The sequence below is a fragment of the Toxorhynchites rutilus genome, chromosome 3, assembly GCF_029784135.1.
Source record: "Toxorhynchites rutilus septentrionalis strain SRP chromosome 3, ASM2978413v1, whole genome shotgun sequence".
Classification (NCBI taxonomy): Eukaryota; Metazoa; Arthropoda; class Insecta; order Diptera; family Culicidae; genus Toxorhynchites; species Toxorhynchites rutilus.
In genome coordinates this window covers 274,334,206-274,351,988 of record NC_073746.1, presented here as the reverse complement: position 1 = coordinate 274,351,988, position 17,783 = coordinate 274,334,206, and the positions used below count along the sequence as shown (strand labels likewise).

The following is a 17,783-nucleotide window of genomic DNA, read 5'->3' as shown; positions in this document are numbered from 1 at the left end:
ATCGCAAAGGTTTTTGCATCAATTGATAGGAAATATATCTACGCATCTATCATAACGAATAACATTTCATTTTTCTTGAGATAAATAATTGAATAATTGTGAAATATCAAGCATTGTCAAAATGCACTATGTGCCCATTTTTGATTGGTCCATTTTGTGCTCCTCAAATCGTACCGACCAAAACGGGCAACCAGAGCAGCAGCGAAATAGAATGAAGCACGATTGGAAAGGAAAAAGAAAAAAATGAACGAAACATTGGTCGCAGTCTCACACATGCGTAATTCTCGAGCCAGCCAGTCAGCTTAAAAATCCCCGCTCCGCTGCCGTAACGATCATTCTCATTCAAACCGTACACCACATCGGTTCGCATCACAACACATCAACAAACCAACCCAAGCAGCCATGTCTGGACATGGTAAAGGAGGAAAAGTGAAGGGAAAGGCAAAATCCCGCTCGAACCGTGTTGATCTGGAGTTCCCCGCAAGGGTAGCTAGGCCGAGCGCGTTAGTACCAGTGCACCAGTCCACCTAGCCGGCGATATATAGTTTCGGCCGCCGAAGTGATCGAGTTAGCTGGCAAAGCTGCTCGCGACGATAAGAAAACCCGCATTCGGAACAGAACACATTCGGTTCGGTGGACATCAAGACAACAGGCAGTTGCAGCGAGTGGCGAGTGGCAAACGCAATCGCAAAACGGCATCAGGTAGCAGAAGAAAAATGTTTGTTCTTTATACAAACTGCTTTGGTGGCAAATCCAGAACAAGGCAGCATCGAGGGCGTTCGAAATGGTTTTTTTCAAAACCACGAGTACTAAGTTTTCTAAATTGGAACCATTCCATAAAACAAGGCGCTTTTCAGGGCCATTAAACCTTTCAAAAAAGAGTTTACGAAATACAGTTCAATGCTTTCTAAAACATTATCCAAAATAATAATAAAACACAAATTGATTTTTTCATAATTTGTTTGCCAGGATCTGATGAGTATGTGAATTTGGCAGTTGTTCTGAGCTTATTAATAGTTGGGGACTGTCCAGATTATTCAATTTTCACCAATTCTTAAATTGTTTCCAGATTGAAAGTACAGTAATTTACAATTAGTTCGACATTTAGCTAATTGGATGGACATGTAATGCGACTTATTTAGTTGGACATTTTTGTAAACATAGAGATCCAAATTATGACCCCACATTGAAAGTCGACACTGTACCACTGTCATCACAAATGTTCAATTACAGGTTAAAATCGCCTCCAATGCGACACTGAGTGGCGCTTCGGCACGTCGCATTGAATGTAATTTACTGTACAACATGTCACAAAGCTGGATGGGAAGAAATTTTCCAATTGTGAAAGCTGTGGCGAGTGGCAACAAATCGCTAAACAGGAAGGTTTAGCCGAACAAGATGGGGATATCGAGTGACAAGAAAACAATAAACTCTTTAGATTGAAGATAATTTTGTGATCCTGAAAAGGACCCTTTTTAGCCTGCATGTGAATCCAACGAGCGAACAAATCGTAATGAATGTATTTTTTTGCCATCGCTCCCTTTTAACGCTCATTCGTTCGTCTCGTTGGACTCGCCCCTCTGGCTGAGTCTGCCGATTTGTCTCTATCCTGTGAGTGTGTACCGCTAGAGTATAAAACACGCGGAACCCAAAAAAATATCTTATTTTCTTTCAAACCGTAAACCCGTGTGGTTGTACGGCATCGGCATCGTGGACGTAACAAAGGAGGACAAGTTAAGGGAAAGGCAAAGTCTCACTCGAACCGTGCAGGTCTCCAGTTCCCTGTTGGTCGCATTCACTGATTGCTCCGCAAGGGTAACTAGACCGAACGGATTGGTGCCGGAGCACCAGTATACCTAACAGCGATTATAGAGTTTCGGCCGTCGGAGTGCTCGAGTTGGCTTGCAAAGCTGCTCACGACAATCAGAAAACCCGCATCAAGAACAGAGCAGCTTCGGTTCGGCGCTCATCAAGGCAACAATTAGTTTCAGTGAGTGGCAAAGTATTTCTCCGGCACGTCACATTAAATGTAATTTACTGAACAATATGTCACAAGCTGGATGGGAAGAAATTTTCCAACTGTGAAAGCTGTGGCGAGTGGCAAACGCAATAGCTAAACAGGAAGGTTTAACCGAACAAGATGGGAATATCGAGTGATAACAAAAACACAACACCAAAGGTTCTTTTCAGAACCATCAACATATTCATAAAGAGTAAACAGTAAACTAATCCATTTTTCAGGTAGATAGGTAGGTATTCACGTAGGAGAAGAAAATAAAACAATATATTTAAAATATATATTTAACAAAAGCTGTCCCCTTTGTATAGTCCTACGTCACTCCGGTTATGTCCCCGACATTACCCATCCGTCTTTTTTTTTCAGTTGAATGTTTAGTTGAAGTTGTTTTAGTTGAATTAGAAGTCATGCACTATAAAAAAAATTAAAAAATCATGATATTTGTTGAATTGGATTGGTTTTGGAAGAACAATATTGACATTTTTGTGATTTCATAGTTTTTGTGTGGAGGAAAAGTGTGAAATTTGCTTATAAAGAGAGGTTACCATTCACAATTCAATTCAATAATGGTATTCAAAATATTAGCTTCTCATCTATGCGAACAGTTCCAATCCGGATCCCGAATTTAGATTTCATAAAAGTGGGAAAGAATTTTCCAGATCTGTGAAGAAAGTACTGATCATCATGCGCCTAGGGCGACTGCTATTGCATGGTTCAGAGCCACTTTCACTGAAATTCATTGCAGAGTAATTATAATAGGCTTCCGAGAGCAAAATATGTATTGGGCTGTGATCTTAACTACGATATAAATGTTTGTTACAATTCGTTCCAATGTAATGAATTGTGTTATTACCTTCATCCCATATGTATGTTTCTAAATATATATTTTATTCACATCTCAAATTTCTTATTTTCGTTCATTGCAACTTCAGTACAAGTTCTGTATAAATATATACATTCTCTAACAATCGAATAAGCGGTTGCATGTAATCCTATTTTAAAATCGAACTGAACTTGATACATTTTTGTTTTAGTGAAATGTTTCAATAGCCACACGAATTCGAGCGAAAATAAAGACAGAGCCTAAACATATATCAAAGAAACCTTCATTCAGTCGAGAGAAGAAAAAGTGAAACGAACTGGTCGATTGTGAAGTTATTGTCTATACACAAATTTTAGAATAAAACAAAAGTTCCCTAACTGATGTCGACTTGGCGTTCGGTTCGATTCTAAACATCTAGAGGGAAGGCAAAAGTTGCTCAATAAATAAAAATATTATAATATTGCTTACAAAAACCGCAGAAACCTCCCGTAGCTCTTTCTCTAAAGCGTGAGACAATTAAATTACAGAAAAATACTGTTAAGACTCAATTCTCTCCGAGATTATTGCTGGGCTGTGTACAATGGAAGAAAAACGTATGAAGTGGTTAGACTTTTTTTTCCTTTTGCTACATACTTTTTTTTCGGAGAGAAATTTCAATAATATTTTAAATTCTATCCGTTCACCGCTAGCCGGCTCTGAACACACATTAACTTATGTATTCAATCGGTTGTGTAAATCGTGTTTTTATTTTGTTTATCCGCATCTGATTGCGCGCATAAAGCTCACATCTTCGTTGAAAAGGCACTTTCGCTGTGTGTTTTTTCGTTCTGCATCCCTGTCGAAGTTTTGATTGTTTTGTAGCCTTTGTTTTCAAAAGAAATGGAAATAAGGACGAAAGATATTGTACCAAAGATGTAGTCGGTTTTCTAATTGGAACGCTAATAATAACTTTTGTTTTCCGGACAAAAAAAATGTACAATCTCAAAGAAAATAAACACCATACGAGACAAACAACCGAAACCTAGACAGGGAAGTGTACATTCAAATAGCATATTTTGCCAACGGTGTTCCTGTCCAGCTTGTTCTATGCTCCCACAGATAACATTGGCCGTTATTGTGGGTGTACCAGGCCAGTGAGGGACTCGTTTCTTGAGCAGTGACGTTGCTACTCCAACGGCTTCACCGTTCCCATAACTTTGCCTTCGAACAAAGGTAACCTTTCGTTATCGTTGATGATCTCCTCCTGGATCACTGGGTCATCCAGGTCTCCGCAGCGGGTCTTGAAGAAAAATCTAGAATGAAAAGGTACGGATAAGCGATAAAATATAGCTTGAGTATTCAACCTGATCGAATCTATTGGATTGTTTGGAAAGTTAGATGTATAAAGTGTAAAGCGTATTTTCATAATCAACCCTCAAGCTGCATTGTTTGACAACTAATGACATATGTTCAATGTGACTACATAATTATCTTCAAAATATTAGAAGTTTTCGCTATTTTTATGTTTATTCAGATATCTCTGTTCTTACTTAACCAAACTTCAATGTCCATATACCATTGAAAGAATAATTAAATACTTGTTTGAAAGAGCAGTTGGTAGACTTAAGTTTCATTTTATTATTCATGACAACAAGCTTTTGAAAGACATGTATTTTAAAGCGTTGTCACGTCACAAAAATAGAGCTTTTTATTACAAAAAAAAATCAGATGGACTTAATTTCAAACATTTTTATACTTGGATTTCTCTTAGCAAACAATGAGAGTCAACAAACCCTAACATTTGGTGAAGATAGGTCCACAAATAGAGAAGTATCAATGTCTTAATGCGTTGTTGTCACGTCAAGAAAAGTATATGATCCATTCCTGTGTGAGATGACATTTTGACTCACTACGTTTTTTGCGTTTTCATGTATTCATCATACACAAGTAAACGATGTTATACACTGCGTTTCACAACTATAGAAGCACTTCAGAATAATTTACTGCTGTTTTCATATCAAAAACAATGTGATAATTGGGTAATTTGGCATCAATTCATAAAATCTGAAAAGTAATGGCATGGTTTGATGAATAAGGGCTACAGATACTGGACTGGTCAGCTTGTTTAACAGATTGGTCCTATCGAGAACTTATGAGGAGTGATCGTACGAATAGTAGAAGTAGCTTACAAGCAGTATGAGTGATTTAAAGAGCTTAAACGAGCAATATCCTCTGCATAGAACGAGATGCACACTACAGCATGGCGCAGCTTGGTCGAAACCATCTCGAATGGGTTATTTGAACTGATTGAGGACTAAAGATGAACTACGAACTAGAAACTTATTGTAATTCATGTGAAATCGACGTTAATTTTGTGAAGGAGTGACTGTTTTTCCATCTGGTTCTATAGTTATGAAACACTGGAATTTTAGTATTTTAATTGTTTCGCGTCTGAACACACGAATAAAGTTCAAATGGATAGTTTTTTAAATGAAGATAGTAAGTATATTCTACACTATATACTTCAATCCAACCGATTTATTACATATCTCTGGAAACTCAGAAAAAATGAGTGGTTCTATAGTTGTGAAACGCAGTGTAGTGAAATTTCCTACTAGTTGGAGATTATTTTATAGTTAGATTGGCTTGTTGTCAGTCAAATACTTTTGTAACGTGACTACACCTGCCTTTTTACTGGTTTTGTCTGTTGAACATTAATGTTATATTTGCAGTTCCGTTTCAAAACATACAAATGAGCTTTGTTCAATGATTTGTCGACAATAGATGAATGTAGATTCCTTAGCATAGAATATAATTTTGTTTAGGCTTCCGGTTAGCTGATAATAGTTCTAAATGACAAAACAAAATATGAAAAAAACTCAAACGATATGGGTATTGGGTGAAATGGTCTTACCAGCGGAAGTCTAATTTCGCATTCCGATGTCTTTTTGAAATCGAAGATGGTGAGACTTACGGTTCGTTAAAACAGCTCCAAAAGACCGGAAATAAAATGCAATCCCACAATACGATCGGAAATGATGTATGGGGCTGTATATAAGAAGCGACCGCATTGTTGACGTAGGACTATACAGAGTCTTTCAGATCACCAACAAATTGTAATAACTTTTACAAAAGTGAACCGATTTTTATTTTGGAAAAACGAAAATAAAGCTTATGCTTATTAAAATGTCCTAAATTTTCGATGTTACCACCCCTTTTTTCGATAAAACGGTTTAAACGGTGAACAAAATTTTTCATGCGCAACCGAGTTATTTCTTCTTTAAGTTCCTCCAAATTTTGTGGCTTATTAACATAGCAACGGTCCTTCACGTACCCTCAGAGGAAGTCGTCGACGACGAGAAATGTTGAAATTCTTACCAAAAGACGACAAAGTTTCAGGCTTCGGTTTCTCGAGTAATACGGTTTCACTAAAAATACACGTTCTTGTAAATTGTACATCTTGACACTAAAAACCATCCTTTCAAACTGAACGAGTAGCCGAATATGATCGTCCCGAAGTGGGGAATGCAGTGTTACCATCGATAGAGCGAAAAAAAAAATTTATAAGGAGCTATTCTTTTTTTTTGCGTGAGCGTTTAATCTGAAAGGCCCTGTACAATCATTTTATTCAATTTGTTTATCACTACGGATGTTATTCAAGAGTGCATCGGAATATTATAAATATCTCTTTAGTAGAAGCATTTCGAGACGGTTGATAGATGACTCATTGTGGCCTTTTCGAGAACAATACACAAACTGTTTATGTGTCGCAATTTGTTTCATTGTTTGAATACCCGCATCCCAGTATTTATATTTATTGTGAGCGCTATCCCGGTGGTCTTTTTCGCATTTGATGCACACTCGGCCATATGCTATTATATATTTGTTCCTTCAGCACCGTTATTCCGCTTTCCTAAAACACTATATATAGTTTGCAATCCATAAAAACAACAAAAATAGCAATGTAAGTATCATTCTTCACGTTATGTAGTGTTTCCTTAGAGGTATCGCACCATTCAACCAGCACCAAACAAGCGTCCAACAGGGCCAATGCAAACAGGGCAGATAAGGATTGAGCAATCTTGAATCGATTTTTAGAAGATCGATTTTTTCCATTCAGATTTCGGATTTTTTGGATCGATTCTTTGTACACCGAAAGCCTTGTGACAAAAAATCGACAATTTTTCAAAAAATCAGTTAATGCTGCTGATGAGCTCCAGGCCTTACAGCACAAGTATCTTAGCTCCAAACTAAAAATGTTGATAAGCTTTTTTTGTGGTTTTCATTCTGAGAAACAAAATAAAAATCTTTTGATGTTTGAATAGAAATATGAAATTTTTAATGTTTTTATGTTCAAAGATAAAACGACACTCATATAGCAGCCATTCCATGCCAAATCGATATAGTGGTTCGCAGTTTTTCGTCAAAAGTGGTAATTTTGTTCTTTATCGCAAAATATTAGACCCGTATTTTTTTTTTATATAGAGGAGCCCATTTCCATTCTAGGGTGTTCCGAAAAATATTTTTTTCCACTTTTTCCCAAAAGTGCCTCAGTTTCAAAAATTCATAACTTTTGAACCACTGGACCGATTTAGATGATCGACATATTAAATTGAAGCCAATGAGCTGCCTTATATTAAAAAAAATACTTGCAAAAAAACGGTTTTGCTTCCGTAATTATTAATTGTAGTCGTTTTTTATTGTTTTCATGGCTTTGGACTAGAGAGCGCTATATTTTCTTATATTTTTTCTTGAGAGCTGAGGATTTTTCACATAACATATCTCGATATCGAAGATGCTATTTTTTCGTTTTTGTAATGTTTTTTCAAAATTAACCGGTGGTTCAAAAAAACAAATTTTCCCCCTTTTATGGCTGATAATTCTATCGTAGATAAATTGGAAAAGGTGCATTTGATTTAAAAAAAATCAATTCGGTAACGATCGATTCTCACAACTATCACCATTTGACACTCTTCTCAAAAATGTCAAAAATGTTATTGGCCTCGAAATAAGGTGATTGCTTGGTGAGGCGCAGTTGCAGTGCTACTGCATAAATGTTATTCTTGATGGAGATAGTTTTACGACTGATACGCAAAACAAAAAAAAACACATTCCAGCAGGACACCCATTTTCCTTGTGAGCTGGCGACAATGGCATGACGAATGAAATATCCGCTCGGGTCCACAGCTCGAGGGGAAACGAAAACATAAAAACAAGCGATGTTCGCTGTTTAGGGTGTAGAAAGAAACTGGAAATTTACATCATAGGAGATACATTATTTATACACTAGCGACATCGTTCTTATTGTGACAGGGTGGAGTTTAGGTCGCATATGTGCAATTCCAAATGAAATCGAATTAAAAATGCAGATTTTAAAAACTTGTATTTTTGATTCGAATGAAAGTTTGTATTCCGTTTGGGCTGGAGGAAATATGAGTTTTCCACACCATTTGTGAATTTTTTGACTTAAGTTTAACTTTTGAATAGGGCGTATCGATTTTAGTAAGAGAAGTCTTTTATAATTTATTTCTCAAAAGCTATGAGTCGTACTGAAATCTGTCCTAGAAAAAGTTATAGAGTATTGATGTTGAAACGTGAAAAAATATTCACTGAGAAAAAAATTAGTACTCTTTTTTTTTATTTGCAAAAAAACACTTTAATTTGCAATATCAAAAAAAACAAATTTTTAACTTTATAAAATAGAAGTCATGTAGACAATTTAAAAAATGTTTAAATTTTTAAAAATTTAAATAACTTTTTGAAAATCGTGTGATTTTTACAAGAAAAAGATAATAGAACTGTTTTTAGTGAGTCAAAACGTTGTCACGTCACGCTGGAATGGGTTTGATTGGGGTTCGTTTGATTTATCTCAAAGATAGAGGTAAATGAAATTATGGTTTAAAGCCCTCACAAAATCAAGCAGTTGGGATCAGATTGTTCACTATTATATATAATATATGGGGCAACAAGGAAAATAATTATAGTACAAGAAAAACATCCCCCATTTCCATAGAATAAAAAGCTAAATTACATTCCGAACAATACAATTTGCAGTGTATGTAATCAATATGAAAACTGGGCATTAAAAAATCTGCTTGGGACTATCACCGATTGGATGAAACAGGGAATCAAACGATAACTCACCGATAGTTGCCTTTCTTCGGAAGGTAATCTTTGAACTGCTTGAGGGTGGGTGGATGAATGCCAGGAATTTTTATCCGATATGGCATCTCTTCGTCGCAAAAGGAGTACACCACGACGGTAAACTCCATGGCTGAGCTATCGGGTCTGGCAGGTATTGGCGGTGGTACTAGCGACATCGAGCCGGCAGAAAGCGGAGGTGTGCCCTGTTGATACCTTTTCGATCTGACGAAAGTGAAAATAGGTTTGGATCAGTATTGGTATTACAAAAAAAAAAAAGACAAGTTCAACCTCCTAGTTTCATCTTCTAGTCGTCTGCTGGATTCTTGTAGTTGGGCGGCAGTGTTCATTTGCGACATTTCGATGTGCATCGTCCTGGATAGCGGCCGTGAGCTACACTGCATATCCTTATTACTGTATTTCGTTAGCGTATCGGCTGAGAACAGACTTATTCCGCTGTCTGTGTTGACCGAAGGCCATTTGTTGTTTAATTTTCTAGGTGGTTGCAGCGGTGGTGCCATCATGCTCAGCGGATGGCCATCCGGCATTGATTTCGAGTGTCGCATTGAAGATTGTGCGCCTAATGAACAAGACATACAATTAATGAAGCTGTTACTACGAAATCGTAGAAAGTACTCACTCATTAGTCCACTACCGAAGACACCCATTTCATGACGTCGTGACCGGCTGATGTTGGGACAGGGAGACATTGCGTCCGGCGAACGGCTCGGCGTTAGATCAGACCAAACGCGAGACACATGCTGATCAAGGATGTCCTGATCGTTCTCATCCTCAACTTGTAACTTCTGCAAAACGTATTCTGATTAATTGCGGATAAGACTTTCCCCATCAAGTAGCAATCTTTTACCTCCTGTAACTTCTTCCTTAGCAATTCCTGGTCCTGCTTCTGTTTCACCTCCACCAACTTGCTATTCAGTATCGACGCGAACTCTTCCTCAGGTAACGGTTTTGGTATGCCGGTGTGTCGTTGCGTCCGGGGGATATACTATTTTTGAAAGAAAAATAAAATATGATTATATTATGCAAGACTGATAATTATTCTTCTTCTTTACAGGCAGCGAATCCTGCGGCTCTTTGTTGGCTTTGGCATTCTCATTCATCAGTCTTCGCTCAATCAACGTATGATGACGATGGTTGTCCCTCCATTGAGATTGAGAGCGACCATCACTGAAAATAGAAGAACATTTTAAACATCAGGAACACGATATCAAACGGCTGATTCAATACTACAGAACTCATACGTAACGATAAAAATTTGCACTACTTACGTGGACATATACGTATCAGAATCGGTGTGGCCCGAGCTCACACTGGCCAGTTCAGAGTCCCGGCGCGAAACCGGGTTATAGGATGCATATTTCGTGTACACGGAGTATCCGTGCGGTCTACGTGCAGAAAAGGTGGTGGAGCGTCATGATAGAGGGGAAGGGAAGCGGTGATGAGAGGGATGCATGGAAAAACAATCATCAAATGCAACGCGCAGCCATTGATGTGACAGTGCGACAAATATGGAAGGAATTTCGAGGATGGATTTCAATGAGCGGTCAAGCGGGAAATTCAGTGAGCGAGCGCATGCGTTTCACAAAACGATTCGAAAGGATAATGGAAATGAAAAAGGGCACACAATCGAACACAAGTGTTGGTTTGGTACGTTATAATTGACACACACATACATATACACGCACGGGAATGGCAATTGACGGCAAATGAAGATGAAATGAAAGAAAGAAAAAAAATAAATAAATCAAAATAGTAAAGAAATCAAATCAAAGTAGCAAAAATAAGGCCTCAATTAAATCAATAAATTTATTTAGATGCAAGCCAATTTTGTGAGGTTGTTTCATATTATATTTGCACCTGTTGAACGATGAATTGAAATATAAATCCTATCTGAACGCAAAAAGCTACTGCGGTATTTTTCAAATATCACTCACCCAGGGGGTCTCATTTCCAACCGTCGCCGTTGAGTATCCAATAGTGCGTCCTTTGTCAGTGCTAGCGTTGGCTTGCTGAACGTCATATTGCTGGCGCTGCTGCCACTTTCACTAACACCGGAGGTGAGCGACATGCTGCTGGCAGCCACGGCGGGCCCCGTGGCACCGTACAGTTGTTCGATCGAATCGGCGTTGACTAGTTCGGAATCTTCGTGCAGGGTTGGCAAGGCGGAGGAACTATGTGATATCAGCTCCGAGGTGGAACTACTGCTCGTCATCGAAGACACCGTACCAGCGGAGGTAGAGCTGGCTCCAGCGATCGGCAACCCGTAGGATGCACCCGCGCAACTGGCACCACCTCCGCTCCCACTCGTACTACTGGTTTGCATGTTTTGCACATACTGTATGTACAAATCAGACTGCAGGAAATTTGGATAGGTCGTAGTACTAATGATGCGTACAATGTCCGCCTGCATCTGATCGTAGATGTCGGGCGTGAGAATCTTCTCATTTTTCAGCCCAGCCTTGATCAGATTTCGCATATCGTCGTCCACATATAGTTTGGAGTCCCGAGGTGCCCGTTTCAGGAATCGCTTGTATATCTGAACGATCAGTTGGGTCACTTTTTCCGGATCACTCTCCTGTTTGAGTCCTTCGCAGGCGAAATAGAACTTGAGGTGGTTGACGTGCTCCGCTCCCTCCAGGTCGAGGAAACGCCTGAACAGTTCGGCACCGTCACCATCTTCGAGCAGATAGGTTAGCTTATCGGCCCACTTGTAGTAGGCCGGTGGGGAGATGCGGGACTTGTTCTGATGTAAGCTTTCCGTCATCTAGAATAGGCGAATGTCCATTTATTCAAAATGGCAAATTACTGACAATAATTCGATAGATACTTTTATAAGATATACTGCCGTTCTACGCATAGTTTTCCCATGTTCCAAAACCAGCAACTGAGAAAAACGCAATCAAAGTTTTCTCGCATACTTGTCTACCAAAAGCTTTAAGCATTTCAATTTAGCAATGCACCGGGTTTTTTATAAGCACTACACTATTGTTTAATGGAATATGATGAGATCCCCTCACTGAATGAATCATGCTTGATTACGGGTTTAAAAATACATGGTGGGACTGTTATGCTCGAATATCAACATGGAACAATTGAACTTGATGTTGTTTTTTTCATATACAATATTTTTTTGTGTTTTTCCGAAAGATTATGCATAGAAACATCGTTTTATGAAAAAATGAGTGATCTGCAGCACCTTCGCAGAATATAAATCTCATTGTTATTAGGCATTCGCTAACAGGGTGCATACGTGTTCTGGTAAACTTTTTCTTATTTATTTGAGAATTAGTTTGTTCTTCCAAACCAAGAATGAGTGCATTATCCCTGCTGAAAGTGTGACATGAAATTCTTGTACTTGAACCGATTTATTCGATATGGATCTATGAAAAATACATGGTGGGACAGTTATGAATAGAATATCAACATGGGACAATTGAGCTTGATGTTGTTTTTCCAAAAGCTGGGAACAAACTATATGTTTTTTGTGTTTTTCCGTAAGATTATGCGTAAAAACAACGTTTTACGAATAAAAGTAACATGGGACAACTATGCGTAGAACGGCAGTATAGTAAAAACAAATTCATATTTTATAATAATCATATCGTGCGTTGTGTAGATGCGGTACTACAACTGTTTACTACCACACAGCTCTCGGACAATTTTTCAATGTTCGATATTGTCCGAGAGCGCGTCAAAGATGAAATACGTCATATTATGCAGTTCTACTTCGATAAATGCCGAAACGCCAGGCTCAAAATGAGAAAAGTGTTTATGGTTCCATTCTTGTAACTATGTTTAAGATGCACCACGTTTATGAAACAATTTAAATAATTGAGAACGACTGATTGGATTTCTCATGAGTAAGACATTGTACCATTGTACCAATTTGATAAAGGAGTGAAATTCGCTCTACGATAATCGTAGTAAATTGACTCGATGGTTTTAACGAAAACGAGTGTTAACTATTCGAGCAATGAAACAAGAAGCGGAGAGGTGATGGCGACATAATTTCTTTCATAATTTTAGAAGAAGCTTTGATCACCGTAGTGTTGTGGACCATTTCATAATTGGTAAACATAGGTCGAGCATACGGTTGTTATTGTTGTGGATTCTGTTCAATTGGCACAAAACGGCGGTACTAAAACTTTCCAGTGAACGTAAGGTAAAACAATTCATAGATGAGCGTCAGGGATATGGATACAAGTGTTTACTTGAGCTCTGAGTCCAACTAATACCGTGCAAATTGAAATCATCAAGTAAAACAATGTTGTCAGTCAGTGACATTTGATTTGTGCGAATCTATAACTGTTGAATCGTTTATAAACAATTCATAATCGAATAATTTGCGTCGATTAATCTATTCAAAGTACAAACCGAAAAAAATCGAGATTTCCTCTTTATATTACTTCTAGGTCTGTTGTTTTGTTTTGTTTTCGTGTCTTTGCTTTCGATGTTTTCGTCAGTGGATTTTTGCATTGTCATTCGTATGGAGAACAAATCCATTTCAATTGAGACTTATTTGGCGTTTTTTTTGTTTTTCAATCATTTAAAGTTGGACTTTTTTTTAGAAATTTGAATTTTTGTCGCTATTAAATCATTTAAGTAGCTTATCTCAGATTTGAGCATGCAATTGTCAATTCAATTGCCAATGTTTTCTATCCTTTTTTGTACGATCATGATCTGTCTGCTGGAGTTTGGGAACTGTTTGATATTATCAAGACTCGTCAGCACCAAAGTGGTCACTATTACGAGGGTCTTTTAAAAAGTCCATGCAAAAATAGAAACTATTTAATTGTTTGGGGTATACCATTTATTTTTAATTTTTCAACCTAGTCTCTTTTTAGGCTTTTACACTTCGTTCAACGCTGCTATAGTTTGTTGATCCCTTCGGAAAAATAGGATTTGTTCATGTCAGAAAAAGGGCCATTCGTTTCTGCAGTCACTTCCTCGTTTGATTAAAATCTTGTTCCCGCCAGCTATTTCTCTAAATTGGATAACAAATAGGGACCGCCGGACCCAAGCCTGGAAAATAGAAGGACGTGAAACGAACTGGAACTATATTTTCATTAACTTTGCGACCACAACTACTGGGTCGTGAGCTGATGCGTTGTCGTGATGGGAAAAAAATCATTCGATTTCCTCAAAAAAGAAACAGACGGATCTGGCTGAGACTCGATACGCGCCAGTAGTGCCATCACCCCGATTTTGCACGGACTTTTCAAAAGACCCGCGTTGAGCATTCGTTGAATTTAACACTAAATATACCGAGATTTCATGTAAGGTACTCCGCGGCAAGTTGAAATTCGGGGTAAGTTAAAACGGAAACCATAACTTTTACTAGGAATGATGGATCGACGTAATAAAAATATATAGTAAACATCAGGGCCTTACATACAAATGAAACACAAATTTTTGCATACCTTGAGAACTAAGCAAGCAAATGGAACTCGGGGCAAGAAATGTTTTCTCTGTGATACGACTTTCCTCCCCCTTTAACAAATTTCAGAAATTTCTGCATAACTCAAGAACTAATCAAGCAAAGAGGAAAGAGTAAAACTCTAGGAAGGAATCGTCCGATTTCAGATGTCATTATTTTATTATATTTTCTGTATCAAACATGTATTCCATGTAAGGGAGAACCATATTAGCAAGTGATTGAAAAACCTTGAACGAGAATTGAGTCTGAAAATAATTTGATATTATAATGACGAGTTCTGGTAGAAGTACTAGGTAATTTATATTAAAAGAATTTGTAAAAGGTCAAACTTAACCAATGTACAGTTCTACGATTAAACCCATGGACGTTCACTTAGTAAGAAAAAGTGAATGTTTGAAAGTATTTATAACAAAAAACATTTTGGGCGAGACGAAGTTTGCAGGGTCAGCTAGTATTTCTATAAGAAATAATAAAAAATAAATATTGAACGAAAATTGAAAAGTTCGAACTATGATAGTAAAGTTTAAGTATTAAGTATCTCTTTCAATAATTATTAAATAATTGACAAGTGATTGAGTTAAACGACTTTCTTTTTTGTTTATTTACCCCACTTGGACCGGGAGTATCCTATTTTTCGAGTATATATAAATTACCTTATCAATAAACAAATCGAAATAACCATCGTGATTATCATAAATGATTGGAATTGTTTGGTCACTCACAATGCTACGACCATCATTATGTAAAGTAGTGAGCAGAACTATCGGCAGTGAGAGGCATTGGAATAAACCATCATTTGGTCAGATTTCAGAAACAAGAGTGTGTATCACAACTGAGCAGGACCCAGTCCTCCACGCATCCCTGGTAGGCCGACGAAGAGATGACCTTTAGTTCCCTCGTTGCATTCTCTTTCATCTCCTCGATCGACAGAAATCTCTCCACGAAGTGGCAACTTCAACTTGGGGAACAAAAAAAACGCACGGGGCCATATCATGTGAATACGGTGCTCGCTCGATGGTATTTACTTGATTTGTGGTCAAAGAATTCAGTACAATTAGGACTCGGTGCGATGGCGCGTTATCATCATGGAAAATCCAATAATTGTCGGCCCACATTTCCGGCCGTTTCATATGCCGTTCAATATACAATTTTTTTCACTTTCTTCACGTTTTCATCGGCGTTCGACGTTGATTGACATCCAGAACGAGGCAAATCTTCCATCACTGTACGACCACTTCTAAAGTTTTTATACCACTCGTATGCTCTTGCTTTGGATAGAACAAACTCGCGAAACGGTTTTTGCAACATTTTCAGTACATCGGCACACGAAATTTCGTTCGCAACACAAAATTTCAAAACAAACTCTTTGTTCAACAAAATTATCAATAGTAAAATGCGACAAATTGAAAAAGTTGACTAATGTAAATAAACGCTAGGCAGACACTAATGATCGGATACCTGACAGTTGTGCGTCTTAAGGTAGTACAAACATAAGAAAAAAAACGGCTCCAGAATGCACGGTACGTCTAAATAAAAAAAATCCCGATACTTTCTGATCATAGGGTATTCCAAAACAAAAATTTACCGAGCAAACATAATGCATTAGGAAAACGTATGCAAAGTTGGTAGAGGATCGTATCTTATGTTTCAAACTAACCAGGCAATCAATGGAACACAGGTTTGCGTGCGAGAGAACGCTGCTTTCGACGGCGGGTCGGCTATGCTAGCCCATGCCGGAGATGAAATGCGCGAATTTTGAGGAATCAGATACACTTGCGAAACTGTGAAAAAATAATTCCATGATCACGCACTTGGAGTGCTACCGTGTGGATGTTTCAGATCGAAACACAATTGAATTTTTTCCAGCACTTTCTGAAGCTTGGGGAGAAATTCCGAAGGAAACAACAGTCAATTTGATTAAATCCATGCCCGGAAGATGCGCCGTTGTTATTAAAAATGAGGGGCTTAGAATGAAAGGGGTGTAAGTGATTTGATCGATTTATCTACATCGACTCTCTCTTTTAGTCATAACTTAGCTGCAAATGCATTCCCAGCTGTATTCGACAATGTGGAAGATAGATCGGAACCTCAACTATTGGATTATATAGCAAACTTAAATTTGAACGTTTTTGCAGTTGAGTTATTAACTAAAGAAACAGTTGATGAAGAGAAATCGATCATGTCACTTACACCACTTGCATTCTAAGCCCCTCAAATAAAAGTTACGCAACAAAATATTAACATGTTCACCATAAATCGAATAACATCTTACAGTTAAATCCTTCGCGTACGATTTAATTTTCAAAAGAGCGAACCAAATGCAAACGCTTTGATGGGTCACGCATCGAGTAATTTCACTTCTCTTCTGAGCGTTTTAGCGCTTTGTGATATGCAAGCACAAAGAGCACAAAAGAGACTCGATATTATACGTTTTGGCACAATCATTTTACATCGAGTGAGACTCGATGTTGTAGGTGAAAGGGTTAACTTTCGTTTTTTATAATGTTTGTGGCAAACGCGATAATTCTCCAGTGGCTAACTATATTCTAACCGAACATTTTCTATTGCAAAAAAGTTACACATCATTGCGCAATGGTCCAGGAGACGTATTTAAGTGGAAATTAGCAGTTAGAGCTCGACGGTTATTCTCTAGACAAAAACTGTCTTCGACAAAGTTGTTACATATGATACAGCGCTCATTTTTATGTTATCAAAAATAGGGTGATCAAAATTGTCGATGAAATAAAAAATATAACTTTCTTATTTTTGTAGATAGAGATAATTATAGTTCGACAATGTTGTAGTTCCAGTTATTTTAGATATCTTTGTAGAACAAAGTTTTTTTCTTTCTCTTGAAATAACCGATATAGCGCCTTTTTTCAAAGTTACGCTAGGGTCACCATGGAAAAAAACTGTTTTTTTGCTCTAAATTTTATATCTCAAATTTTACATGCAAACTGTATTCAGAAGACTTTGAGAGCTTACTAAGACAAACATTTTGCGATGCAGAACTTGTCAATCTCTCAACTTAACTCAAAATTATTGATATTTCTTCCCAAAAAATACGCTCTCTTCAATTGTTTCTCCTTCTTTCTAGGGCAAACATAAACAATGTTTATTGACGGCATTTGAAAGAGCGTATTTTACTCTACACGATGTGTGATTTTCAAAACTATGTTATTTTTCGTGTTTGAGTAAATTAAAATTGAAATCATGAGTTTTTGGGTAAAAAACCATCAATAACTTTGAGCAGGATTAGGATATACACAAGTTTTGCACCGCAAAATGTTGGTATCGATATGCTCTAAAAGTCGTACGGAGACAGTTTTGATGTAGAATCTGAAATATAAAAGTTAAAGCAGAAA

At 37.6% G+C, this 17,783-nt stretch overlaps 1 protein-coding gene across 2 annotated transcripts in view; it reads right to left on the bottom strand.

Moving 5' to 3' along the window:
- Positions 1-2,843: 2,843 nt before the first annotated feature.
- Positions 2,844-17,783, bottom strand: part of LOC129777988 (axin) — a 52,149-nt gene continuing 37,209 nt past the window's right edge. Inside the window, exons 4-11 of one of the 2 annotated variants that reach the window (XM_055784605.1) lie at positions 10,916-11,745; positions 10,250-10,366; positions 10,034-10,148; positions 9,829-9,966; positions 9,601-9,766; positions 9,252-9,540; positions 8,964-9,185; positions 2,844-4,132 (exon numbers count right to left, since the gene is read on the bottom strand). In XM_055784605.1, coding sequence (XP_055640580.1) covers positions 4,006-4,132; positions 8,964-9,185; positions 9,252-9,540; positions 9,601-9,766; positions 9,829-9,966; positions 10,034-10,148; positions 10,250-10,366; positions 10,916-11,745 — 2,004 coding nt within the window. In that variant the 3' untranslated portion in view covers positions 2,844-4,005. The remainder of the gene's footprint in view (positions 4,133-8,963; positions 9,186-9,251; positions 9,541-9,600; positions 9,767-9,828; positions 9,967-10,033; positions 10,149-10,249; positions 10,367-10,915; positions 11,746-17,783) is intronic. The other variant, XM_055784606.1, reaches the window with a different exon arrangement.